Source organism: Mustela erminea, chromosome 1 (genome assembly GCF_009829155.1).
Source record: "Mustela erminea isolate mMusErm1 chromosome 1, mMusErm1.Pri, whole genome shotgun sequence".
NCBI lineage: Eukaryota > Metazoa > Chordata > Mammalia > Carnivora > Mustelidae > Mustela > Mustela erminea.
Window position 1 is genome coordinate 124,299,552 of NC_045614.1, and position 26,901 is coordinate 124,326,452.

The window sequence follows — 26,901 nt, forward strand, 5'->3', positions numbered from 1 at the left end:
TTATTTATAATCCATTAATTATTTATTTTGATGCTAAAACTAACCCCCCCCCCTTTAGCTATTGGGAGATCCTTCAGGCTGTCACCTGTGTCCTTTTGACCAGTCCCATCAGTTTTGAGCACTTCCTTACCTTCTGGCGCAACAGACTCAACTTGTACTTTCCTTGCCCCGGCCTTGGAATCACCCTTTCCTCCAAAGAGCCATCAGAGTCCTGGTTCTTTTTACTGGCAAATGAGATTTGGAAACCAAGACTTGGATGCTAGCTAGACTACTGGCTTGTCACTGATTGAACGATGGGAATTTAGTATCTTTTTCCAGCACGTATCAGCTAGAATTTATATTCCATTGCAAGTCTGGCTCTCGAAGATAGTGTATTTTTATTCTTTCTCAGTATCTCCATTGTGAGTCAGAGTGGCCCACGGGCTTTGCACACACACAGAGACTCATCACACCGAAACTCTTCTGGGTTTTAGTTTGGGATCCTGCAGGAGCGAGCCCTTAGTTACAGGCGTGCAATACAGACCTGTGTCCTCCAGAGTCCGCTGTGCTGCGCCCAGGGCAGCCCGCGAGCGTTCTCAAACCCCGAGTGGCTGCAACACTGCAAGGACACCGAAGAGGAGGCACGTCAGCGCTCCGACTTCCTCCCGACGCCGCCTCTGATTGGCTCCTGGGCGCATAAGAAACCGGTGAATGAGCGGCTGACCCTTACAGAAACTTGCCGGAGGTCTTTGGGTGGCACCGATCTCTCCTCCGCGTCCACCCGCGGGCACGCCGAGCCGGAGGAGGATGAGGTCGTCCTGTGTCCTGCTCACCGCCCTGGTGGCGCTGGTTGCTTATTACATCTACATCCCCCTGCCCAGCGCCGTGTCGGATCCCTGGAAGCTGATGCTGCTGGACGCCACTTTCCGGAGCGCACAGCAAGTGGTGAGACGCAGCCCAGAGCTGATTCTCTCTCCCTGCTCTTAAGTAATATTTGAAGGGGGAAAGCAAGATTTCCGGACCGCGTCCCACGAGAACGCGTATTTTTCTAACGCAGTTAGGCGATCGATTTTTAAGGTGGTTCAGTCTGGCGTTTTCGGGGTGTCGCATTTGCCTCCTTGCTAGCAGCGGGCTAGATCTCTATCTTCTCCTCTGCGTTGGTGGCCGCCAAGGTGAAGTTCTTGAATAGAATTTGATAACTGTTTAACCCTTCGTCTGTCCTAAATATCTCCCCTCTTTCTTGGTTGACAACGTCAATAAATAAATAAATAAATAAAAACACCTTTCAGCATTTTTATAAAATCTCCCCATTTTCCTTCTTCTGTAGGGGCCAGCAGAGAGTGAGTTAAATGTTTTAGGAAGGCTGTGGGGAAAAACAGGCTCTGATTCCTGGCCGTGTGCGGCCACCTTAAAAGCAGAAGCGGCCCCCGCGATCTCCCGAGGTCCCCTGACTGTGGAGCTCTCTGTTCCTGGGGGCAGCTGGCAGGGCTCTTGTTAGCACTTGAGTAACCGCGGTGATCTCCCGTGATCTCCCGCTTCGTGCGCGGTGCTTATCAGCTCAGCCCAAGAAGGAGGCCAGGAGGCCTGGCTGCCACTCCGAAGACCAGGCGGTGGAGGGGGCGGCAGCTGCGGTTCGCGTGATGCACTTGTTTTCTGCCTGCCCTGCAGCATTTCTTTCCTGTCCTTGATTGTCAAGGAGATCATCTCTGAGCCAGGATACTCCTGCTCACCCTGGCGAGGGAGCATTTCTGTCTGTTGTGCCATGGGGATGGATTTCTTTTCCCCGTAGACAGTGCGGTGTAACTGTCTGCAGTTTATTCTACAGTAAGAGACATTAATTTTAGTGCCAGAGAATCTAAAATCTTAACTACAGTCAGCAGCCAAGGCTGGGTCCTATTATTCTAACCCTTCTTAATCTCAGGTTATTTTTGTAAGCTCCTCCCCGCCCCCCCCCCCCGGAGTAACTAGAGAAAGAGGGAGAGAAAAAAAAAAATCATGATTTTCCTAGCAGGCTGATGTTCCTTTTCACTGTCCATTCTAACTGTGTGTAAAATCACAGAGTCTCTGAGGCTTTGTCCTATCAAAAAGCCCCCGAAGGAGGGTATTGTAGCACATTCCTACTTGGGATTTGGTTTTCTTTCTTTTTTTTTTTTTTTTAATTATTTTAAAAAATTTTTATTTTTAACTAACCTATACACCCAGTGCGGGGCTCAAACTCACAACTCTGGGATTAAGAGCTACCTCTTCCACCTACTGAGGCAGCCAGACACTCCAGCAATTCATTTTTTTTAAATTCAGCCATGTTTTCCGTTCCCTGTTGTCTCTTAGGAATGGTTTATGAAGTTATAGATCCCCTTTCTTCCCTCCTGCTGACTGTAATGCTGACCTGGTGAAAGAATGACCATTCCCTTCTCTAGCATTTGTCCCAAGAAAGGTGGTCTTCTTGTAGGAAGCCCTGAAGTCCCTCTCTTCCTTCAGAAATTAAGTAATTTGGGAGTGCTATCCTTTAAAGTTCTTTTAAAGACCTTAAATGGTCTTTACCTGGGTGGGTTATAAGGGCCTTCAACAATAAAAAGAAGAATGACTAGTTAGAGGAATAAGAAAAACATGAAAAAAAATCCAACTGCTATATTGGCTACAGAGATTTTTTTCTAGTTTTCAGGTCACCAAAGGAGTCTTCCCCATCATGTGTAATTTGGGAAAAGTCAGGTTCAGAGAAAAGCTGTTCTTCCCCAACTATAGGCTGTCAACCCAACAAAGGCAAGACCTTTGGACCCAATGATCCTCTGTGTAAAATGTGCCCTCAGCTGGTGTTTGGGACTGACACTGTGTGTAAAGCCAAGTCACAGAGATAAATAAGGTAACCAGTTATCCTCACCTGACACTGTGGCTTGAGAGTGGGTTTGCCCAGAAGTGGCTCTCATCACTTTTCTTCTAAATTGTGAAGTATCAGAAAGATTGTTCAGGCCACATGGTAGCATATTCTACCCAGTAAAGCAATTTACTAATGTCACTTCAAATTGTGCCAGGGAAAAGACAAGGTGACTTGACACACTGTAAGTAAATACGAAAGCATGACTGCTGGAGGTATGCCTCCCTGAGCCCCATCCCAACCAGGCCACTTGCTGGCATCAAGGCCAGACAATTTACAAACTACCTCTGGTCTTCCTCTGTTTTCCCTGTAAAACAGGCTTAAAACCTACCTTACGAGGTTGCTATGAGGTTTAATAATGTATTTAGATATCTGGAACTTGTAGTTATACCTCTAAGAGTTGTTCCAAGGGTCCACTACAGATTGTGGAGAAAATCTGTGGGATTGCCCAACCTTGTTGAAACGGTAAAACAAATGTAAACTGGAAGTGATTTATCTCATTGAAACCTGGGGAGCTATCACTAAATTGCATGGCATGAAGTTTGTGATCCAAGCAATTTTAATTAGAGTTGATTTGCTCATTGACAAAAGCCACTGAAGCTACTTCAGAGGTGAAGTTTGGCCTACTTCTTAGCACAGTCAGCACGTGCCCAGCATCAAGAATGATGGATGCTGCTTCTATTCTGTGTCATTGGCAAATGCTGCACCTCTTCCTGCCCATTCTTATCTCCTTTATCTTGTGCAGGTGAGTCAGATAATTGAGATTTTGTTCACTGTACTTCTTCTTTCTTTGGGATCCTCCAATATAACCTAAGAAGAAGCTACTTGAGATCTTTCTCTGAAGTCATTTCAAACACAGATGCTGCATTAAAATCCCCAAGGATCTTTACAAATCCTGATGCCCAAGTTCTGTGCTATACCAAGTTTATTCAGAATCTCTGGGAGGTGAGTCCCAGGCATTAGGAGCTCTAAAAGCTCCCCAAGGGATTTCAAATGCAGTAAAATTTGAGAACCACTGCTCTTTAAAGTCAATCAAATGCATTGCAGATCAAATAATCTATATTCCTTAAATTGCACTAGTTACTTGCACACAGGTTGCTGGAAATGAGCCCTTTTACATTAGCATGGATTAGTTTATCAGATTAGTTGACTGACACTTTGGCTGTAAGAGTCTAAGGGGATAAAATACTAGCTAGGCAAATTACATTGTTATAGCAAAGCCTTCATAAGATGTTGAGCTGTGGAAAAACACGAAAGGTTTGGGAAAGGCAGTGGAGAAGATTGGTCAGCAAGACACTGGGGGACAAAAGTAGAGAGTTGGCGGGGGTGCGTTCCGGAGACTGATTTCAAAATGCTGTGTAAGGAAAGTTTTTTCAAAATGGTAATCCTGGTACAGGTGGAGATACTGAGAACTGTGCACTGCTGATTTGGGCAATATGCATCGGAAACAGTAGAAGTAGGCTTATTCTTTGACCCAGCAATCCCTCAGTATGAATTAATTTTGAGTAATCAGTGATATAATCAAAATTATAGCTGTAGAGATCGAAGCATTTTACAGGATTAGAAACCTTATTCAACTAGTCCAAAAGCACTACTTTTTTTTTTTTTTTAAGATTTTATTTATTTTGAGAGTAAGAGAGAGAGTGAGTGGAGAGGCAGAGGGAGAGGAAGAGCCAGAATCTCAAGCAGACTCCATACTGAGTGTAGAGCTCAGCATGGGGCTCCATCCCACAACCCTGAGACCATGACCTGAGCTGAAATTAAGAATCAGTCACTCAACCGACTGAGCCACCCGGGTGCCCCAGCACTGCTGTTTCATGAGAAATATGGGGGAACATTCACCAACCTTGTTTTGTTTTTGCAGCATGGTTTAAAAAAAAGTGAAAGCAAGAAAAATAAGAAATCATATAAATTATGGAACACACATTTTTTAATACTATACAATCAAAACATTTAGGTTGTAAAATAATGTCTAATGACCTACAAAAAATATGTACTTTATGTTAAGTGAGGAAATGCAACAAAAATATATAGTTCTGTATATCTATATGCCAAAACATATAGTTATATACATCAGTAGCTATACCAGGCTATCTTTACTTAGAGAAAAGGCAGAAGGGTATAATTTAAAATATAATGCTTTTTTTCTGGTCTATCTTCAATTTTCATTTCTATATATTCTAGCTTTTCTATGAATGAGTATAGTAATAAGAAATTGTTTTAAAAAGTTTTTGTAGATTTCCTACTTCTAAAAAGGAATTGATATGCACACACATACCAATGTGATTATTATTTTAGTCATTGTTCTATAAGAAAGTCAGATTTCTTAAAAAAACAAAAACAAAAAAACAAAAAAAAATCCCAGATCCCCTGATACAGGTATCACAGTGGCATGCTTCATACATAGTCACTTAGATGTGACACAGATGGGAAGCCCACATGTGCAGTTTTAGGGAGATGCTAGAATGGCCTAAAAGAACCTACCTACAGCGTGGTAGAATGGAGAAGACATGTTAATATATAGCTATTAAGAAGGCAGCTGCTGACAGGCACAGTTTCAGAAGCTCATAGAAGGGAGAGGTTATGTACAGTTTAGAGGAAGGTAAAGATGGCGGCTAAAGGCAATAGGTGTCTGAAGGGATCTCAGAGCAAGGGCTGGGTTTGGCTCACCTTGATCATTTCCCAATTTACTAATAACTTTACTATGTATCTTTTTTAAAAAAGATTTTACTTATTTATTTGAGAGAGAGAGAAAGAGCGGGTGCAAATAGGGGAGGAGCAGAGAGACAGGCAGACTCAGAGAGGAGTACAGAGCCTGATGGCGGGGCTCGGTTCCATGACCTGAGGTCCTGACCTCAGCCGAAATCAAGAGTGGATGCATAAGCAAATGAGCCACCCAGGCGCTCCTCTACTGTGTATCTTTTTGATGACATAATGTAAAACAGATGATTGAAATTTATATTTTTGCTGAATGTTTCCCCTGTTTCTTCTGGATGACAGTGCTTTTGAACCAGTTGAACAAGGTTTTTCATCTTGTAAAATGTCTCCAGACATCAGAATGCAACTTGGCTTCCCCTGGATGTTCCATGCATGAATGTGCACTCAGGCTGTGTAAGTGTGTAGTTTAAATCCAGCTCAGCTGGATGCCATGCAGAACTCCGGGTTTGCTAACCTTTTTCATAACTGTTTGTGAACCGCAATGTTTCCTACTGTCCGGTAAATTTAACTCAAGAACATTAGTAAATAGTAAGTTTTGTCCGCTGCCTTCAGGACTTGCTATGATACATATTTCTTCATTTAATTAAAGATTTCACCGATCACAATAATTCTGAACTAACTTGATGGAATTTTTATAAACACCTGCAGCAGAAATGCTTTAAGAATACTTTAGGGGCGGGGCATCTGGGTGGCTGTGTCCAGTAAGTGACTGACTCTTGATTTTGGCTCAGTTCCTGATCCTTGGATCATGGGGTCGAGCCCTGCATAGGGCTCCACACTCTGTGGGGTGTCTCCTGGAGATTTTCTCTCTCTCTTTCCCTCTGCTCCTCCCCCAAGCTGTCTGTCTTTCTCCCTCTCTCTAAAATAAATAAATAAATCTTTAAAAAAAAAATTAGGGCAGATTGATTCAGCTACCAGATGTGTTAGGCAATGCCCAATTTATAGTTTACTTTGTTATTTTTCCTAGAACTCTACAAATATAGCCCTCAGCACAGGAATGCTATATTACTTTATTTTAGTGGGACATTCTGTTTCTATCCTGTGACTTGGGCTTGACCTGAAGACATTTCTGGGAGGTACAGAAGTGTGTTAATGCACAATTTTTTGTTTTAACATACTGCGTATATATTTTCACTGTCAAATGAAATGATATAGGAGATCATTACTTCTTTTCTCCATTTTATATTTATAAAGAATTAAGAAATATAATTGAATGTCCAAGTGGCAAACCTCATTATATTCTCTACCCAGTTTGTGTCCTGTTACGAAATTTTAACAATCTTTCAGTGTTTCCAAAATAAAACTAAAATCCTACCCTTTGGAAGTCATCACTCCTTCAATAAATAATAACTGAACACCCGTGTTAAGAACTGGCAAAACAAACATGAAAAAGACCCATACCTAATCTTGAGCAGTTTACAATGACACGAAGGGAAGATAAGCCTATTGGCAGTTACAAAGGGTGTTCTTTTTTTTTTTTTTTTTAAGATTTTATTTATTTATTTGACAGAGACACTGCGAGAGAGGGAACACAACCAGGGGCAGTGGAAGGGGAAGGAGCAGGCTTCCCACTGAGCAGGGAGCCCAAGGCAGGGCTGGATCCCAGGATCCCTCGATCATGACCTGAGTAGAAGCCTGATGCTCAACAACTGAGCCACCCAGGTGCCCCTACAGAGTGTGTTCTTGAATGACAGAGTTTTTGACAGAGGTTTCATGGGTTGCTCCAAGAGCCTGAAAAAGGACCTTTAATGTAGAACCAGGCAGCAGGCATTGAGGACTGTTTTCCCTTAACATTGGTATCTAGTCTGAGTTACCAAGGTTGATTGTTGACAGAAAAAAAAACAAAAAACCGACAAAAAACTAACCTCTGTAAAGCACATAGTAAGCGGATGTTCTTACTCTCCTTCCCTTACAAAGGAGGAAACTGAAAATGCAAAGGAAAATAACTTGCTCAAGATGACACAGGTCATAAGAGATTCAACTCCTGCCTGTCTCACTCTGAGCTCAAGAGCTTAACCATTGTACTAGCTGCCTTTCCACAGGAGCTGAGTGAACAAGATGCAGGAGGAGAAGAGGAGGGTGGAGAAGGGCGGGGGGAAGGGCATTCCAGTGGGAGAGGGACTGTGCCAGAAGGGACAGTCCAATGGGAGAGGGTTATATAGCTAAGCAACCAAAAGTAGTTTAAACTTCAGAGAGGGAAGGCTGGTGGGAGCCACAGACCAGATAACAAAGGGCTCTGTGGGCTGAGAAAGGGGCCACTGAAAGAGTTTTCACAGGGAAATCACATAGTCGACTCTGTATTCTAGAACAGTCTTCTCAGTGAAAGTGAGTGGAAAGTAGTGAAAGTAGCGGGAATGGATGTGCATGGAGTGAGAGTAAGACAGAGATCCTACCAGCGATACCCCCAGGGGGATACCAGTGGCGACACAGGATGTAGAGGCCTGCATTAAGCGAAATGAGACCCGAAAGGAACATGATTTCTTATGATATTTTACATTTATATAGCAGTCTAGATTTTACAAAAGATTTCACTTAATTGCCCTCTCTCTCTCTCTCTCTCTTTTTTTTTTTTCAAAAAAATCTGTGTTTGGCAGTGCCTGGGTGGTGTCCTGGTTAAGCATCTGACTCTTGGTTTTTGCTAAGGTCGTGATCTCAAGGTCGTGTGATCAAGCCCCAAGTCCCACTCTGTGTTCAGTGTAGAATTTGCTTAAGACTCTCTCTGCCCCTCCCCTGCCTCTCTCTCTCTCTCAAATAAAATTAATAAATCATTTTTTGAAAAATGTTTTCTAAGTTTTCTTTGTTGTTTTTAGTTTTTGGTTGTTGTTGTTGTTTTTAAGTAAGCTCTCTGTGGGGCTTGAACTCATGATCCTAAGGAGAGTCACTTGCTCCACCCACTAAGCCAGCCTGATGCCCCACCCTTCCTTTTATTTTTGTAATGGATAACTGGCTGGCATGAATTGCTTCCATTTATCAAGTGAGGAAACTGAGGTTCAAAAAGGGTCAGTGACCTCCCCAAGATCACATGGTTCATTTATATTGGCAAAACAGACACTAGAATCGAATGTCCTGGTTTCCTATTTTCCTGCTCTCACTTGCTGAGCCAGGCTGACCTAAAAACAAAGTCCTCCATGATGGATTTGCCCTTTTTGTCTCTAGTGCTGTCTCTGTGACCCACCCCTCGTAGCTGCAGCCAGGCACAGGGGAGTGCTCATGATAACTTTGATACTAGCTCACTGAATCCTGACCTTTTTCTGATTTCCCCCAGTTAAATTAATCTTCAGTAGTGGTTCCCAACCTTTTTCCATGCCATAGACTCGATTATGCTTGTAAAAATATGCCAGAGGAAACTGGAGGAGATAAGGAGGGAATCGATCTGTATGGGCTTGAATGATAGATTTATACAGAGGATTACACAAATGGGTCTCGAATAGAATATGGATGCTGATAAATTTGGAGTAGCTATAAAAAACGGTTTTGAGTTTTCACCTCCATGAAACATCGAAACATCAATGTCTTGTGGCCCACCTATTGGGAAGCTCTCCTCTCCATAGTTTATAACCATTTAAGTACAAGTTAGTTATTATTGCTATTAAACATAGATCGATAGTCCCCAAGGTACATATGTATCTAGGTAGTCCTATAACTTATTGTCCAAACCAGGACATTTTTAAGAGTGCTAGGAGCTGCTATTAATAATCATGCTGGAAAAACTACTCTAAGTCAGAATTATTCCCAAACAGATCTGGACAGAGTTTCAGTCCACTTTTATTCGGCTTGCCACCATTCAGCATAATCAATTCAAAGTTGTAGAATGATTCCTGTGCTCCCTGTTCTGCTGAAACCTGACTGTTAACCCTCCAGTAACCCAGCCCTGCCATCCCTTCCCTCACCCCCAGGCTTCATGTCCCCTGCAATAGTGGCAGAATAGAAGTACTGACTTCCGTAATAGGCACATAGAGCCTGCCCCAGTCAGTCCCACATTGCGGGATCTAGCCTCAGTGTTCCCATGATGTCTGCACACTTGATACCTCTGCCTCCCATGCCCTCCCACCCGTGGACTTCAGCTAACATTCCACACATCTTTCAATACCCACTCAAAAAGCATCTCTTTGGGAAACTTTCCTTTTTCCCCAATCAGCCTTAATCTCTCTGTCCTTTCTACTCTGCTGGCATTCACATGTGTGTGTCCCATTATGTTTCTTTCCTTAGGTGGATGTTTCTTTATGTACAAGCTCCCCACCAAATTCTAGGCTTTCTCAGCTAACATAGACATAATCCCCCTTATCCGTTTTAGGGTTTGGTTTTGGTTTGAAGATCATTTGTTACAGAGAAAACAAGAATTCATGGTTCTGCTTACTTTCAGTCTTCTGTATTACTTCATTTGCACCAAAGAGCAGACTTAGTGCTCCGATGGGCCTGTGACTCTGAACTTACTCCCAAAGGATTTTTTTGCTGCCCTTTGCAACATTTTTTTTTTTTTTTTGCAAGCCTCACTGTTTTCTGGGTTTTTAACTTCCTCATATTATTTTTGCAGATTGATGCTTATTTTTGAATTTGTAATAAATGTATCTCTCTGTTTCTTGTTAAACATTAGGCTGTCTCTTTAAAAGATCACTGGTGAAGGGGCGCCTGGGTGGCTCAGTGGGTTAAAGCCTCTGCCTTTGGCTCGAGTCATGATCCCAGAGTCCTGGGAACGAGCCCCACATCTGGCTCCCTGCTAAGCAGAGAGCCTGCTTCCTCCTCTCTCTCTCTCTCTCTCTGCCTACTCGTGATCTCTGTCTGTCAAATAAATAAATAAATAACTTATAAAAAGAAATCCTTTATCAGAAAAGATCACTGGTGAATTCCCACATTCATTTGATACTGTTCTACCTTTCCCTTTTCCTCTTAAATGGATAATTGACGAATGCTTCATGAGAAATTAATTTGACTGACCCTCTTCTGTGCTGCCTGTCCCATAATATCGTCCGTGCTCTGGGATTCACATTACCCTTTCTTTGACGGTTCTGAAGTCTACTCTTCTAAAATGCAAGATGTTTATCTCACTCTTCCTAGTTTATGCCTCAATTCTAAGGGTCACTCTGTCCCAAGCTTACAGGCCTTTCCATTTCATGGCACAGTTCTTCCCTGTTAGTGAGAAGCATGTCCATGGCAGCAATAATTCCTGTTTCCTTGACTTTCTTAGCAAGTCAGTTCGACTTGTAGAAAATGATCTAGTTTTAATAGAATGAGATTGCTGGCAGATAAGAGTATAATAATGGATCTGTTTACTGAATAATAAACACAACCACTAGCAAGGTTAAATAACTGCTGGCTGTGAACGGGATCTGTTGGGCTCCATAACCCTTTCTATGATATTCCATAGCTTCCTATTATGATTGCTCCTTCTTCCCTCCTTCCCTTCCAAACCCACACTCTGAAATGTTTTGTATTAGTTGTTTGATCCACATTAAGAAAGCATCAAGCAGGGGTGCCTGGGTGGCTCAGTGGGTTAAAGCCTTTGCCTTCGGCTCAGGTCATAGTCCTGGGTCCTGGAGTCCTGGGGTCCTGGGGTCCTGGGTTCGAGCCCTGCATCAGGCTCTCCGCTCAGCAGGGAGCCTGCTTCCTCCTTTCACTCTGCCTGCCTCTCTGCCTACTCTCTCTCTGTCAAATAAATAAAATCTTGAAAAAGAAAGAAAGAAAGAAAGAAAGCATCAAGGATGTAGCATGGATTTATGAATTTCAGTCCTAGAAGATTTTATGTATTATGCCTTCAAAATTTTAGTCCTGGAGGATTTTAATATATATTGCACACTGGAGAGGTTCTATGGTTATATAAGACCAGGAAATAATGAGTTGATCAGGATTTCTTTATTTACTTGTAAAACATTTCAGAATTCCTACCATATTAACATGTATTTTGAGTCTTAGAATATACAGTGGGTCCCAAAATTAACTATAGGTCTTCATTTTACAAAAAACTTCATGATGAGGTGCCTGGGTGGCTCCGTTGATTAAACATCTACCTTCAGCTCAGGTCATGATCCCCGGGTTCTGGGATCGAGTCCCACGTCAGGCTCCCTGTTCAGTGGGGGGTCTGCTTCTGCCTCTCCCTTTCACTCTGCGCCCCTCCCAACACCCCCCTTCACTGCTCATGCTCTCTCTCTCACTTTTTCTCTCACTCTCAAATAAATAAATAAATAAAATCTTTTCAAGAAGTAGGTAAAGGACCTGGAATAGTGCCAGAAATAATACTAAGAAATATATATAGTCCAGATCTTATTTTTGTAACTGTCTGCAATATACTCCAACAGTAATATACTGTTTTGTATTCTTTTATTTTCACTGTTAATCTTGTCAGTCTGCCACTGCTCTTACAAGCAGACTGGATTTCTGTATAGATATAGATCTTAACTTCAACTTCTGTTGGCTGTGGCTACTGGGTTTAACTCCTGCTTCAGCACTAACTAGTTGTGAAAGTAACTGGGCAAGTTCGTAGAACTCTAACCTTAGTTTTCTCATCTATAAAAGTGAGACAATGGTAGTGCTTCCCTTGAGGCTTGTTATATGGACTATATACAATTGCATATATAAAATTCCTGCACAATGCTTGCTGTAAAGCAAGAACTAAAAACTTCTTCCTCTGGTTAAAGTTTTGGAGTCTGTGGGCTGAATTTGCTGATGTTCTAACTGAATAGATCTATGAATTATCATCCTCGTAGCTAACTCATACTGTTCTGTCTTGTCCTGTATATATTCAACCTTTATAAGAATCCTGTAAGGTAAGTACTATTGCTATTCCTGTAAATGAAGAAACTGAGGCACAGAGGGGGTAGGTATCTTGCCCAAGTCATGCAGAGTCAAAACTCTAATTCAGGCACTCGGCCTTTGGAGTTGGTGCTCTAAAATTCAAAGGAATTGAATGTCTCTCAGGCTTTCACTGTCTTATATCAAAGATTTCCACTGGAGTCTGCCAGGTTATCAATTCGTTTTAGAATATGATGTCACCTAAAAAAAGTTACTTGGGCTTTAGGTCCCTAAGGTACAGTTGGTGACTTGACATTTTGCTATATAAATTAAAGTCCTTTATTTGAATTCTGTCCCAGTGGTGGACCATCTTGCCACATCAAGAAAGTGGTTGATATTCTTAACAAAGGACTTTGGATTTGCTCAATTGATTGCCATCTTTTGGGCCTAGAGATCTGGCCTGTACCTATGGAAAAGGTGACTTTGATTTCTAAAGTTATTAAAGGCAGGTGTCTTCAGTTGACTACCATAACAGAAGAAATTCATGATGGCCTCCTATCATTGGTTAACAACCATATACTGGGCACTGTGGTGATAGCAGTTCACAAACCAGACGACACTTGGCCTTCCTAGAACTACAATCCCATGCCAAAAATCTGTGGCAAGAAAATATAGTGAATATGGAGAAATTTGTTGGCAGGCTAGTGGTAATTGAAATCCTGTAAAGGCATGAAATCCCCTATGGAAACAATGTTGAATGAGAAGAGAGTAGTTTTCAATCTGAGAAGAGGTGGTGCCAACAAAGGGGACAGAGCAGTCAGGGAACAATGAGGAAAACTGGGGAAATAAAGTGTCAAAGAAACCAGCAAAGAATAGTACCAGGAGAGGGTGGTCAGCTGAGTTGAATTCTCCTGAGAGACTGACGGAAGTGAGGTTGGAATGGGGCCCATCAGCTCTATATCCTGGTGTTCGCCTCAAAGTATCAGCCACAAATGGACTCCCAAGCAACTGTGAGTTTTACATTTCAGGGTCTCATCCTATAGCCTGTTTGTTAGAATGGTTTCAAGGATGTTGGCCAAAACTAATGTTTTTAGTTAGTTTGAAATGATAGTTTGAGCTATCATTTCTCACAGGATATAGCAAAAATAAACTTTGTAGCTTATGATTAAAACCCGAATGGAAGTTACTGATGGATATTAATGAGATGCTAAATAGCTATATATAAAAATAAATATACAAGTTATATACATATAACTATTTAGTAGATTTAAAAAATATTTGTTTAAAAAAAATTAGGGGCCCCTGACTGGCTCAATCACTTGAGCAGTTGACTCTTGATCTCAGGGGGTCATATATGCTGGATATGGAGATTGCTTAAAAAAAAAAAGAAAAAGAAAAAAACTTTAAAAGAACTATAAAAGTGGAAAGAAAAAGTAAAATAGCTATTATGTTGGTTGGTTCATCTATATGACAACCTATTTTAAAATGTGGAATCTTAGAAGCTAAGTAGCTTTTTCTGTCTACTTCAAAATGAGGTTCACATCAGATGAATATTAAACTTATTGCCTTATAGATTGATGCCTATTGATTCTGTAGTTAAAAGTATACCATTAAAATGCTCATACTATACTTTTGTCAAGAACAATGGGCCAGGGTTTTGTAGGACACACCATGTGCTAGGTTTGAACCTTAGTTAGTGACCACAGAAGCTCAAAACCAATAGCTTGTCGATCTTATTTCCTCACGTAGCAAATTCAAATTGGCAAGTTCTGCAACTTAAATGAGGATGTTTTGGATAAAAACAAGAAAATTGTTATTGGTTATGTCTACAGAAGGAATCTGTTTGGCAGTGATTTTCAATTCCTCTAAAAACGTGATTTCCCGACTCCATAAAAGCCTATTTTGGGGTAGATCGTAGAACTTTAACTGCTTAAAAAGTTGGACTTTCATTTGGGTGTTGTTAATGTTCAGATGTCTGTATGCCATTCCCCTCCATCCCACCCATTTTTTGAGTCTGAAAGGATACAAAGAAACCATCGAACAGATGTGGAAGTAAGGGCATTCCAAGAAAATAGCAGGTGTACAATTCTGCAGTGGGACAGCATGGCGCCTACCGGAAGCTACTTCTATTGAGATTCTGAAAGGTGTAAGAAGTTTGAAGGAGACCTTTATGTAACTGAACCAGGGGTAGAACTAGTCCCATTCCTGTGTTAGGATCTATTTCACTGTTTTAATTATGCAAACTCTAGGTTAGATAATAGTAAAATTATGAAAACATACAACAACAGTATTATTTTTTTCAAGAATAAGTACCACTTGGTGAGATAAGCTTTAAACTACCCATTAAAAACATTGTTACAAACTGTAGAATAGCATTTAAATATTGGTGGCCAAATATGTAATTTGACTGAAAATTTATTTTGCTAGTGTTACTTGGTTTTTTGGTCTTAAACAAAGACTTTTGTAAGTCAGTCTTTCCTGTTGTGTCCCCAGTGCACTGCTTCAGAAAACTCATTCTTTGTTTAAAGTTTAAAACAAACACTGCAGTTCTTGAGATCTGTGGTGCCTTCTTTGAGACAAATCTTCTTGTCTGCTCATCAAAGAGGTTGGGTCTAAGGTTAGAGACCTCTTGCTTTAACTACCCAGTCTAGTTTCTGTCTCATCCCTATTTCCCTCTTTTGCTACACCCTGTTCTTCCCCTCCACAGAACATTTGTTATTGGGAATTGCCTGTTTAATTCCTAAGTAATTCATCTCCCTAAGTAATTCTGTCTTTCTTGCGAGGGTGTTAAGCTCTGTGGGGGAGGGAGCGTGTCTGTGGGTTTCATCACCATGAACCCAACTCCTAAAAGTACCTGGCATGAAGTAAATGCATATCTGTGGGTTGAATAAATGGTGACTGATCCAAAGTCCCTGAACAGCTTTTACTGTAAAGAGGGTAGTGAAAATGTCCTGATGGGAGGTTTTCCCCGTACATCCTGCTTGTCAAATAAGGCATCAACAATAGGACCAGCAGCAAAATGTGCTCCCTGCTGTTTTTGTTTTGGGTTTTTCTTCAAAAAAATTTTTAAAAGATTCTATGTATTTATTTGACAGACAGAGATTACAAGTAGGCGGGGGGTGGGATGGGAAGCAGGCTCCCTGCCGAGCAGAGAGCCCGATGCAGGGCGCGATCCCAGGACCCTGAGACCATGACCTGAGCCGAAGGCAGAGGCCCAACCCACTGAGCCACCCAGGTGCCCCTTTCTTCAGATTTTTTAAAAAAAATTCTAAGTAGTTAACATGCAGTGCAATGTTGGTTTCAGGAGTAGAATTTGGTGATTCATCGCTTGCACCAATACCCAGTAAATATGCTTGCTTTTGCCCTGGATTCCTGTTCCTCTTCATGAAAAGCCCAAGTAGAAAAATGGTAACGGGTAAGATGCCTGCTTTTTTCAGAAAGCAAGAACTTAAAAGCAATAATGAAAGGAAACATAATCTGCACTATATTAATCCATTCACAGTTAGACTAAGCATATTACCTCCCAGGCAGTGTGCCCGTTTTAGGGGAACAAAGGTGAAGGAGGCAGTTGTTACATTATCACCATCTATTTCTCCAAGTATCGAAACTAGAAGCTTGAACCAAGAACTAGAGAGGGCAGAGGAAGGAGTAACTGTCTGGGGAGTGACTACGGCAGGGTGCCGCAGAGGAGGGGATATTTGCGATAGATCCTGAAGGATGATGAACATGGGTTTGGTTGTGAGAGGAAGAAGGAGAAATTCCAGTAACAGATGGAACCCTATGGTTCAGCCTTCAGGATCCGTAAGGAAGGGATGTACTGCATGGGGCAAGACGGGCTGTGTGGGCACAGGTGTGTACAGGGAAGTAGTGTGGAGGAATTGGAGTAGGTGAAAGGTGTGTTTATGCAGTAGGTGGAGAATGTTGCTGTGAGTTGTATAATCTCCGGCTGTCACAACTGCTTGAAAACTTTTTCCCATGAAAGCAAAATTCCTCGAGTGAATTAGAGGACTGAATAATTATTTTTGATATACCAGAAGAGGTATAGAATTATGCTATAGAAAATGTGGAAAATAGAAAAACTTGACCTCCGTCTCACCTTAACACAGCCTCCATTTGCTTTTTGTCGTATTTTCTTCCAGTCTCTTTTTGTGTATGTGCTGGCTATCACACTATACATAGAGTTTTACATACAAATTATTTTACTTATCATTTACCAGGAGGATTTACCATATCATTACTGCTTAGTAGTCCCCTCCCTTTGGAATGGATATATCAAAGAGCATGTGCCATATTTAAGCTATTTCCGTAGGACCAGATACTTAGACTAGTTACTTGCTATAAGCATAGTTACTAGCTACTTATAAGTATAGTTAGTTACTATAAGTATATAGTTACTATAAGTATAATTACTAGTTACTTGCTGTAAGTATAAATGTTACAGTGAACACATTTGAGTATATGATCTTTTTGTTTTTAGGGTTTTTCCTCAAGTGATTGCCCCAAATTAGAACGATCATATCAAATGGTATAAATATTTTTACAAGTCTTATTTCTTATTTTCAAGTTGTTTTTCCTGTATATGCTTAATAGCAATGTGAAAGAATGCCAGTTGTTTTATACTCTTTCCAACATGAACTGTTGGACAGTGGACCATTGAACAAAACAGGTTTGAACTGCGCATTTCTTCTTATACATGGATGTTTTTTTTAAGAACATACTATAAATGTATTTTTTCTTCCTTATGACTTTCTTAATCACAATTTCTTTTCTCTAGCTTACTTTATGGTAAGAATGCAGTATATAAGACATATAACATATGAAATATGTGTTAGTCAATCATTATTGGTAAGTCTGCTGGGTAACAGTAGGCTAGTAGTAGTTAAGTCCGGGGGAGTCAAACATTACAGGCAGATTTTTGACTCTGCTGCTGGTTTGGTGCCCCAACTTCTGCATTGTTCAAAGGTCAACTACAATTGACTTTTTAAAACTTACTTGAAGAGCTTACATGGATGCCTTATTTAACTATAATTTCTTTGTAAACAGTTGACATTTTCTTCACTGCCCTGAAAACAGGGGCCTGTTAGCAGAGTGCCTGTTCCTTCAAGTATCTTCCTCTGAGCTTAATGTTCAGGTGATGCCATTGCTAGTACTCAGACTATGTCTGAAACACTTCTATGGAAATTTCCTGAGGTACACGTGAACATCAATCTCATCTCTTTAGGGTCACATCTTGTTTATGAACAGTGCAGTCCTCAGCTTCATTTCACACCTTGTTATTTGGGGGACTTTGACTTTTCTGGAAATTGAATTCAACGTCAGGGAAGGAAGATTCGTCTTCATTAAGCATATACAAAGGAATGAACCAAAGTCTCTGAAAGCAGTTTTAAAAAAATACTTTTGGGGCGCTTGGGTGGCTCAGTGGGTTTAAGCCTCTGCCTTCAGCTCAGGTCATGGTCCCAGGGTCCTGGAATGGAGCCCCGCATCGGGCTCTCTGCTCACTGGGGAGCCTGCTTCCTTTCCTCTCTCTCTGCCTGCCTCTCTGCCTACTTGTGATCCCTGTCTGTCAAATAAATAAATAAAATCTTAAAAAAAAAAAAACTTTAGTCAGTGGTAGCCATGTTGGATCAAACATATGAACCCCCTACTTCTTGGCAAGGGTGAAGTCATTTTCATGCTCTAGAAGTTGCTTTGGTTTTCAGTTTATGTGAGGATTGTTAGCTTCCACCCCTGCTTATCTTGTAGGGCCCTGTATGTCTAGAGCACCTTTAAGTGTTTATCACATTTGTCAGCCTCAAGGAGAAGGATCAGTGACCCTTAGCATATTACTGGGCACCTACCCTTATAACACCCGGTTATAAATAGCCCACTTCCAGGCATCCATGGAGGGTGGTGGGGAAGGAGACAGTACTTAGGCAGCCTGGACTTATTTCATACTTATACCCCATCGTATTATATTATATTCTCTTTAACATATTTCCCTTGGGGAAAAAAAAAAAAAGGTGGTACATCAGGGTGGCTCAGTTGATTAAGCTTCCAACTCTTGGTTTCAGCTCAGGTTGTGATCTCATGGGTTGGGGATCAAGCCCCCTTTGGGCTCTGAGCTCAGCGGGGAGTCTGTTCGAGATGCTCTCCCTCTGCCTGTATATGCCCTCTATCTCAAGTAAGTAAATTAAAAAAAAACAAAACAAACTGTTTCCTTTTTGTCTTCTAACTGTAACTCAGTTTATTTTCTCCATAAAATTAATCTTTATCCCCCATTTCTTTTGTAATCCCTTAAGAATGACTATAATTACCTCTGACAAGAAGACTACTCAAATTAGGGATAAGGAAATCTGTGTGCTTTGAAGGGAAAAGAAATTTTATTTTATTTTATTTCAGTTTTATTATTGCTTTGGAAGGAAAAGAAATTTTAAAAAGAAACAAGTACATCCATCTCTGTGTCCTCCAGAGAACCCATAAGCCCCACTCAGATCTTCCATGTCCATTGTCATTGCTCTCTAAACTGCTTCTATGCACCATCAGAATCTAAAATGCCAAATAAACAAAACCCACAATCAAATATATCTAATTTTATGTCTTGGTTTTATTTATTGTTATCCAGGTTTAGAGTTAGAACACTGCCAATCGGGCATATTGTTTGTTGAGGTCTGAATTTCAGACCACCAACTTGAGAGCCACAGGCTGACCTACAGATATATTATTTTTGGTTCACATTGTATATTAAATATCTTTTTTTTTTGAGTTTACTTATTCATTTAAGTCATCTCTATGCCCAACATGGGACTCGAGCTCACGACCCTGAGTTAAGAGTTGCATGCTCTTCCAATGCAGCCAGCCAGGCACCCCTGTATATTAAACATTTATGAAGTCATTGCCAACACCTAAACTTCAGAATATTTCACTTAACAAGCTGGTCTTCCTGCTTCTCTTGAAAGAATCAGATCATCTGGCGACAGTAGGCCAAAATTTCCCTACCACACAATCACCTAGGGAGCGCAGCAGCTTTCATCCTTATTCTAGGCCTTGTTTCTCCAGGTTGCCACAAGCCTCCCATTCCCTGATGCCTTATAACCTCATTTGCCTTATTTTCCTCATGTGCATTTTCTGCTCTGGCCCCTGAAGACATGCGTTTAAGACTTCTACAATGTTTAGTGTTGCACAGAAGTTGGCTAACTGAGGCGACGCAGCACAGCCCTGTGTTCTAATTGGATGTGGTATCAAGCAGAAATAAGATCAAACCTCCACCCTTCTCGCCTTCCCCCACTGGAACACTATGGGAACATTTGTAGTCTGTCCCCAGCAAAGGGTTGGACACTAGACATACTGAAGACCAGAAAGAACTGGATCCAGCAGAGAAGAAATAATACTTAGAATAACACTTAGAGAGTAGCCCCTGCCTGGGACTCAGAGCTAGATTGAGGCCCTGGTTCTGGCCCCCAGACAGAAGGAGTTCTCGGTAAATCATTCAAATTCAGTTTAAGCTTTGATTTCTAAAACAGCAAGGCTGGACTAGGTAAGGTGGTACCAAACCAGTTTTAAGGGGAGTTAATAGATAGGAGGACGTTAAAGAGTAAGCATAATTCAATAAATTTCTCTTTTACGTCAGAGACTCGTCAGTGTCTTAAAAAGCAGGACTTTTTTTTTTTTTTTTACCTATTGGGACTGTCTATGAAAAGAATTGATATATAGTATTTCCCAAGGTTATTTAATTACAGTACCACCCAAGCCTTCATTCTTCGTTCTCTGTGCAAAATTATCGCCTCAAGGTGCTGTTTGATAGAACTCAGCTTGAAAGAAGGCACTTTGAGCTTTCCTTTCGGCTCTGACTTTCTAAGTATATAAGCCAGAGATGTAAAAGAGAACTCAGGACTCAGGATCAGGTAATGGGACACGATGAAAAAGATTGCAGATCCTTGGGGTGCTTGGGTAGCTCAGTCGTTAAGTGTCTGCCTTCAGCTCAGGTCATGGTCCCAGGGTCCTGGGATTGAGCCCCACATTGGGCTCCCTGCTCAGCAGGAAGCCTGCTTCTCCCTCTCCCACTGCCCCTGCTTGTGCTCCCTCTCTCGCTGTGTCTCTGTCAAATATATATATATATATATATATATATATATATATATATATATATATATTTTTTTTTTTTTTTTTTTTTAAAGATTGCAGATCGTGAGGACTTAGAAAGATGCTGGTGAAACATGGATACTCCAGCTCTTGGTCTGGGAGGCAGGTGGAACAGTAAGGTGGGGAGGGTGGAGTTAAAGCCGCAAGAATAAATCTGGAGTTAAGAATTTTGCTATGAAGGGAAAGAGAAAAGTTAGTGTCTGAAAAACTTTCTGAGGTCAGTTGGAACTTTTTTTGATAGAGATGTAGTAAAAACAAACAAACAAACACGAAACAAAACAAAACAACCTGTAGCCAGATTCGCTGACCTGGGATCTAGTTCAAACATGTCAGTAACTGGATGATTTACAGTTTGTCACTCACCTCTCTGGGCATCCATTTCCTCAATGTTCAAAGAAGACAGACTATATAGGTAGGCGCTTTGATGTTTTAAAATTATACTTTTATTTGCATCTCATTTAAGTTAGTAAGGATTGAGTCCTTCAGAAGGGGATTTGGTGAGGAGAGATGTATAAGCAAAGGAGGGCTGAGATCTAGATTAGAGAGAATTAGGTCAAGAGAGGTACATCACAAGCTCTTGGAGGCTAATTCTTTAACGGTACTCTGTGAAACTGTGAGTTCCAACTACTGGGGTATCTCTATAGTATTGCACATAGACTTGAAGGTATTTGGTTGGCTTCTTATGTTAACATGGCTTAATTTCCCACTGAAACCACCACGCATCTGAACTGGATTGAGTTATCATTCACTGCTTAAGAAGCTGATTTACTCTATCCCAAGGGGTACAGGTCTGTGAATCACCAGGTTTACACACTTCACAGCACTCACCAAAGCACATACCCTCCCCAATGTCCATAATCCCACCCCCTTCTCCCAAACCCCCTCCCCCCAGCAACCCTCAGTTTGTTTTGTGAGATTAAAAGTCACTTATGGTTTGTCTCCCTCCCAATCCCATCTTGTTTCATTTATTCTTCTCCTACCCACTTAAGCCCCCATGTTGCATCACCACTTCCTCATATCAGGGAGATCATATGATAGTTGTCTTTCTCTGCTTGACTTATTTCGCTAAGCATGATACGCTCTAGTTCCATCCATGTTGTCGCAAATGGCAAGATTTCATTTCTTTTGATGGCTGCATAGTATTCCATTGTGTATATATACCACATCTTCTTGATCCATTCATCTGTTGATGGACATCTAGGTTCTTTCCATAGTTTGGCTATTGTGGACATTGCTGCTATAAACATTCGGGTGCATGTGCCCCTTTGGATCACTACGTTTGTATCCTTAGGGTAAATACCCAATAGTGCAATTGCTGGGTCATAGGCATGGGGACTTAGAGTGGAGAAGGGAGTTGGGGGAAATTGGAAGGGGAGGTGAACCAGGAGAGACTATGGACTCTGAAAAACAATCTGAGGGTTTTGAAGGGACAGGGGGTGGGAGGTTGGGGTACCAGGTGGTGGGTATTATAGAGGGCACGGATTGCATGGAGCACGGGGTGTGGTGCAAAAATAATGAATACTGTTATGCTGGAAATTTAAAAAAAAAAAAAAAAAAGAATGTGCTATGTGTTAAATGCTATACTAGTCACAGAATAAACACCATAATGAAGAAAAAAAAAAAAAAAAAAAAAAGAAGCTGATTTACTTGACTAGCTTTCCCAGATATATAGGCTTTTTGGTTAATAGCATGAATGATAACATGCTGTTAGTTGTTTGCATAATTGCACTATGATGAACTGTTTCCAGTTTTGTGTGTAGTCTTGTGCTATTTTCTAGATTTGATATTCTTGAGTATTTTTACCAAGGTAAAATTAGTTTTAGTAATCATAAGATTATGAGACATAATAATGTATGTCTCAGTAAATAATTTCAGATGTATGGGAAGCGCCATAGTATTTCATTTTCAAGTGTTAAATGTATACTTTTAAGTGTGATTTTGGACACTCATTCATTCCACAAGTGTTTGTTGCACACATACTATATGCCAGGCCATGTACTAAGAGCTAAGGATGAAACAGTGAACAAATGCATTATTATTTTCTTTATGACCTGTGTGGATGTGTGCCTAGCTTCAAACAAAGAACTGCTACCTATGCTAACATTAACTCCCTCATTCATTTTTATCTCATGATTCTATTAATTTTAAGGTATGAAAGAATGATAAGATGATAACCTTCAGCAAAGTTTTACCAGTAGAAAAATATGCCTGGTCACCCTATTTATCTAATATACTACATAAGAGGAAGAAAATGTTTGATAATACTAAATTTTATTTATTTAAGTATTTTATTGTTTATGTCAGGCAAACGTGATAACCACTGCACTACGGAAACTATTTGTTTACGATAATACTAAATTTTAGTAATATCACAGTGGCCGATAACCTTATACTTATGTTTCTTTATAAATTGCTGGGTCACATACAATTCAAAACCCACAAAGAAACTAATGGTCTTTAAATTAAATGTGTTCTGGGGCACCTGGGTGGCTCAGTGGGTTAGAGCCTCTGCCTTCGGCTCAGGTCATGATCCCAGAGTCCTGGGATCCAGCCCCACATCAGGCTCCCTGCTCAGCAGGGAGCCTGCTTCCTCCTCTCTCTCTGCCTGCCTCTCTGCCTACTTGTGACCTCTACCTGTCAAATAAATAAATAAAATCTTAAAAAAATTAATTAAATGTGTTCTTCCTGAAAATTCTTAACTGCTATGTGCCAGTTTATCCTCAAGCAAAATTTGATTACGCACCATTTTATATTTACATAGGAAAATGATGAAGACACCACTAGGGCAGGCACATTTAAACCTAGTCTACTGCTGGGCTGGAGGCTGGAGCACACTCCTGAGGATTGGTGGTTTTCCTGGCCTCAATGACAGGAGTGTCCTGATCACCACACAGGCCTCCTCTCTTCTGAAGTGTAAAGGTGATGGTCTCTGGGTTACAAAAAAAATAGCATTTTTCTTGAGTTACGCTTTATCTACACTGGGACATTTCAGGGCTAAAGGAGTTGAAAAATTAAGCTTTGAGGAAATGTTGAGTTTGGGCTTGGGTGTTCATGTGTAGTGGGATAGCACAATGAAAGGGTTTCAAAATGAAATTCTTCACTTCATACCTACTTGACAACTTTTATAAGCCCCAATTTTTTTTTAAAGATTTTATTTATTTATTTATTTATTTATTTATGTGAGAAAGAGAGCAATAGAGCACAGTGGAGGGGAGGGGGAGAAGAAGAAGCAGAACCACAGAGCAGGGACCCCCATGTGGGGACCGTGCCAGCCTGACCCCAGGACCCAAGGACCATGACCCAAGCAGAAGGCAGACCTAACCTACTGAGCCATCCAGGTGCCGCTATAAGCCCCAGTTTTCAATCCTCATAGAAGAGATCATGAAAAACAGTCTTAAGTTTAACTCCTCTTCTCCACCACCTTTGGATAGATTGTGTTGAAAATGAAAATTGAATTTGAAACCAAAGGGCTGACCAAGATCTGATTGCTTTCAGTTAATATTATTTAGCAATGTCAGAAAAGGTTGACATTGTTATTTTGCTATTATATTTAGTGTTTATATCACATCATTATATTGTTTATTTTTACATATTTTAACATATTTTAGTTTCTTTTTTATGTATATATTTTTTCCATTTTCTTTCTCCTTTTTAAAATTTCTGTCCCCTCTTATTTCTCTGACTCTTGAGACACTGCAGAGTGGGGATCTTCCTCATTAGACTGGACCTCATCTTCTTCCTCTTCCTGCTCCCACTTGGTCAGGTCCTCGGCCTTTAAAAGCCACCCCTTCCCTCCATCCTCGGTGAGCTCATGGATTTTGACAAGTAGGATCTTAGCGATGTTATGGTACCTCTTTACCAGAGACTGCAATTCTCAGAACATTTGGCCTCTACCTGATCACGCCGCTCCTGCAGCTGAGGGCAAGGACTGGGCCTTTCCCAGAGCGAGGCGGGCTCTCACTTAAGGCATTCTGAGGCTTTGGTGCGCTCTCTCCCTGGCCCCGAGCTGCTCTGCCAAGTGCCCAGCGCGCCGTCAGTCTCCACTCGTCGCTCCGCCTGCGCGCCTGCCCGCCTGCCCTCCGTGGCCGCCTGGCGGGGCTCCAGAGCTCCCAGCTTCCTGGGTCGGCCTTGCTGGAGGGCAGGCCTGGAAGGTGAAGGGAGGCCGCTCTGGGGGAAGGACGAGGCCCCGGGCGGGGAGGGGCCGGCGGAAGCGGAGGGAGGAGCTGGGCGCGGCCGGCCGGTGACTCAGCGCCAGCACCAAACCCGCCGCTGCGAGAGAGGTCGGGAAGGTGACGCCTCCCCTGTCCTTTGTTCCCTGTCCCCTGTGTCCGGCAGCGTTCCGGCGACCTGACGCCCTCTCCGCAGCGCTTCCACCCCGCGCCCCTCCTGCACGCCCGCCGCGGGGCCTGTGCACGCCCGCGGCCACAACCGGGTTTCTGCTCCCAGAGTCCGCGGAGGGGGGACAGACACAGACCAAACCTGGCGCCGAGAACCGAGAGGGGCGGCAGCGGAGACGCGTCCAAGCCACGTCCGCACACGCAGCGTGGCAGAGCGGAACAGTTCTCTGCGGAGCCGGGGCTGCTGGGGGCTGGGGGACTTCACAGAGGAGGTGTCCGCAAGGATAAATAGGAATCCAGGGAAGGGGCCGTTCAATCCGGAGGGAGGCCCGCAGTGCCTTCAGACCTTCTGCGGCGCAGGCTTGCGCTTAGCAACATGGTCCCAAACTGTTCACCAATTACCGTCGCCAACAAAATCAGTAACAAGAGCTGTCTAGGGGCATCGGGCTAGAGGAGCACCTGGCTAAAGGGGCACTGAGCTGGCTCAGTCCGTAGAGCACGTGACTCTTGTTTCCAGGGTTGTGGGTTCAAGCCCCTCTTCTGGTGCAGAGCTGGTATGAGAAACAAAGAAACAAAATTTGTTTAATGAAGTGCTGTTTTACACTTTGAAGTAGACCAATATTTCTCGGTTTAAAGTGGGAAAAAAACCGCCTGGAGAGATTCCTAAGTCCCACCCTCAGAGATACTAATTTAATAGGTAGAATTGGGGCCTAAGAATTTGCATTCAGGTCCTGCTCCTCTGTGGGCCATCCTTTGAATAGCCTTGGATTAGACAATTTGTATGATTGCTTAACAAAGAGATACGAGATAAAACTAGTTCTTAATAACCTCTTAAAAACAGGTGGATTTTTAAAATCAGTGATTTGCTAATCTCTCAGTGAGCCAGGCTCCTTTTGTGTCTTCCTTTAGGAGCTCTGCCCTTTAGTGGAGCCATACTTTGGCTTCCCCGGGTTTTGTCCTGGGAATAGGATAGGGCGGGGAGGGAGAACAGATGTTCTTAAAAAGTATCCTAAAGACCAGAGGCAAAATCATCAAATGAAGGCTATTTCAGCACATTAAAATATGGTGCCACTCCTATTCTTCCTAGGGCTATAGAACAGTAGTCCCTCCCAACTTTCCAATAAGCCTTGTTCTTCTGTACCTTTGTGTGTTACCATATTATTCCACTGTATGGAATATCCTTCTCCCCCTTTTCTCCTGCCAAATGGTTACTTGTTCTTAGAGACAATTCGTAGAGACACGGCTTGAATGTCACCAATGCTGTGGACACATTGCAGTCTCCTGGGCAGAAATTATTATTTCTTTCTCTGTGTATGTATCCCTGGTACTTATCACAGTATCACATTGTATATATCCACCTTATACAGTGTCAGCCTCTTAAGGATGGAACCTATGCTTGTATTTCCCCGTATCTCCCTACTAGTCTTGGTGTCTGATGTATAATAAACATTCAAATGTTTGTTGAACAAGTGAGTGAAAAGCACATCCATACCCTTTTCCTTGTAGTGGGATATCTAACATGTAAAATCACCTCAGGAACAGAATACAGTTATCTGGTGTATAGATACTTTTATTTGAGCTTAATATTTTAGGGGCATCTGGGTGGCTCAGTTGGTTAAGCATCTGCCTTCAGCTCAGGTCATGATCCCAGAGTCCTGCATTGGGCTGAGTCTGCGTCTAACCTCTGCCCCTCCTCTCATCCTCCCTTCGTGCCCCCCTCTCTCTCCTTCTCTCTCCACAAAACAAATAAAATCTTTTCAAAAATAAACAATATTTTAGATATTAAACATATTGGATTTGCTTTTTGTAATTGTGGATCTTGACTAAATGTTTATAAGGAGTAAATTTTTTTCTGTTTCCTGAGCAGCCTCTCCTGGGGCAGAGATAAACACCTCCATCCTGTCCCAATGGCCTGTGCCTTCCTCGTTGAGCCTCTGGGAATGATGGGCCAAGGAATGACTGAGCTACATTAACTTGAAACTGCCGGCTATAGAAATAACAGTTGCTGTAAATCTTTTGTATTAATTTTCTTAGACATCATTTAAGTTGGCAAACAGGTCCTGCTAACCAGCCTAGCAGACCTGCTGGCAAATATACCTCTAGCAGAGTGGAATTTGAGATACATTTCATGACCTACCTCCCTTCCCCACC

At 41.9% G+C, this 26,901-nt stretch overlaps 1 protein-coding gene across 1 annotated transcript in view; it reads left to right on the top strand.

Annotated features, from left to right (window-relative positions):
* Positions 1–676: 676 nt before the first annotated feature.
* Positions 677–26,901, top strand: part of NCEH1 (neutral cholesterol ester hydrolase 1) — a 57,801-nt gene continuing 31,576 nt past the window's right edge. Inside the window, exon 1 of the mRNA XM_032341103.1 lies at positions 677–924. Coding sequence (XP_032196994.1) covers positions 787–924 — 138 coding nt within the window. The 5' untranslated portion in view covers positions 677–786. The remainder of the gene's footprint in view (positions 925–26,901) is intronic.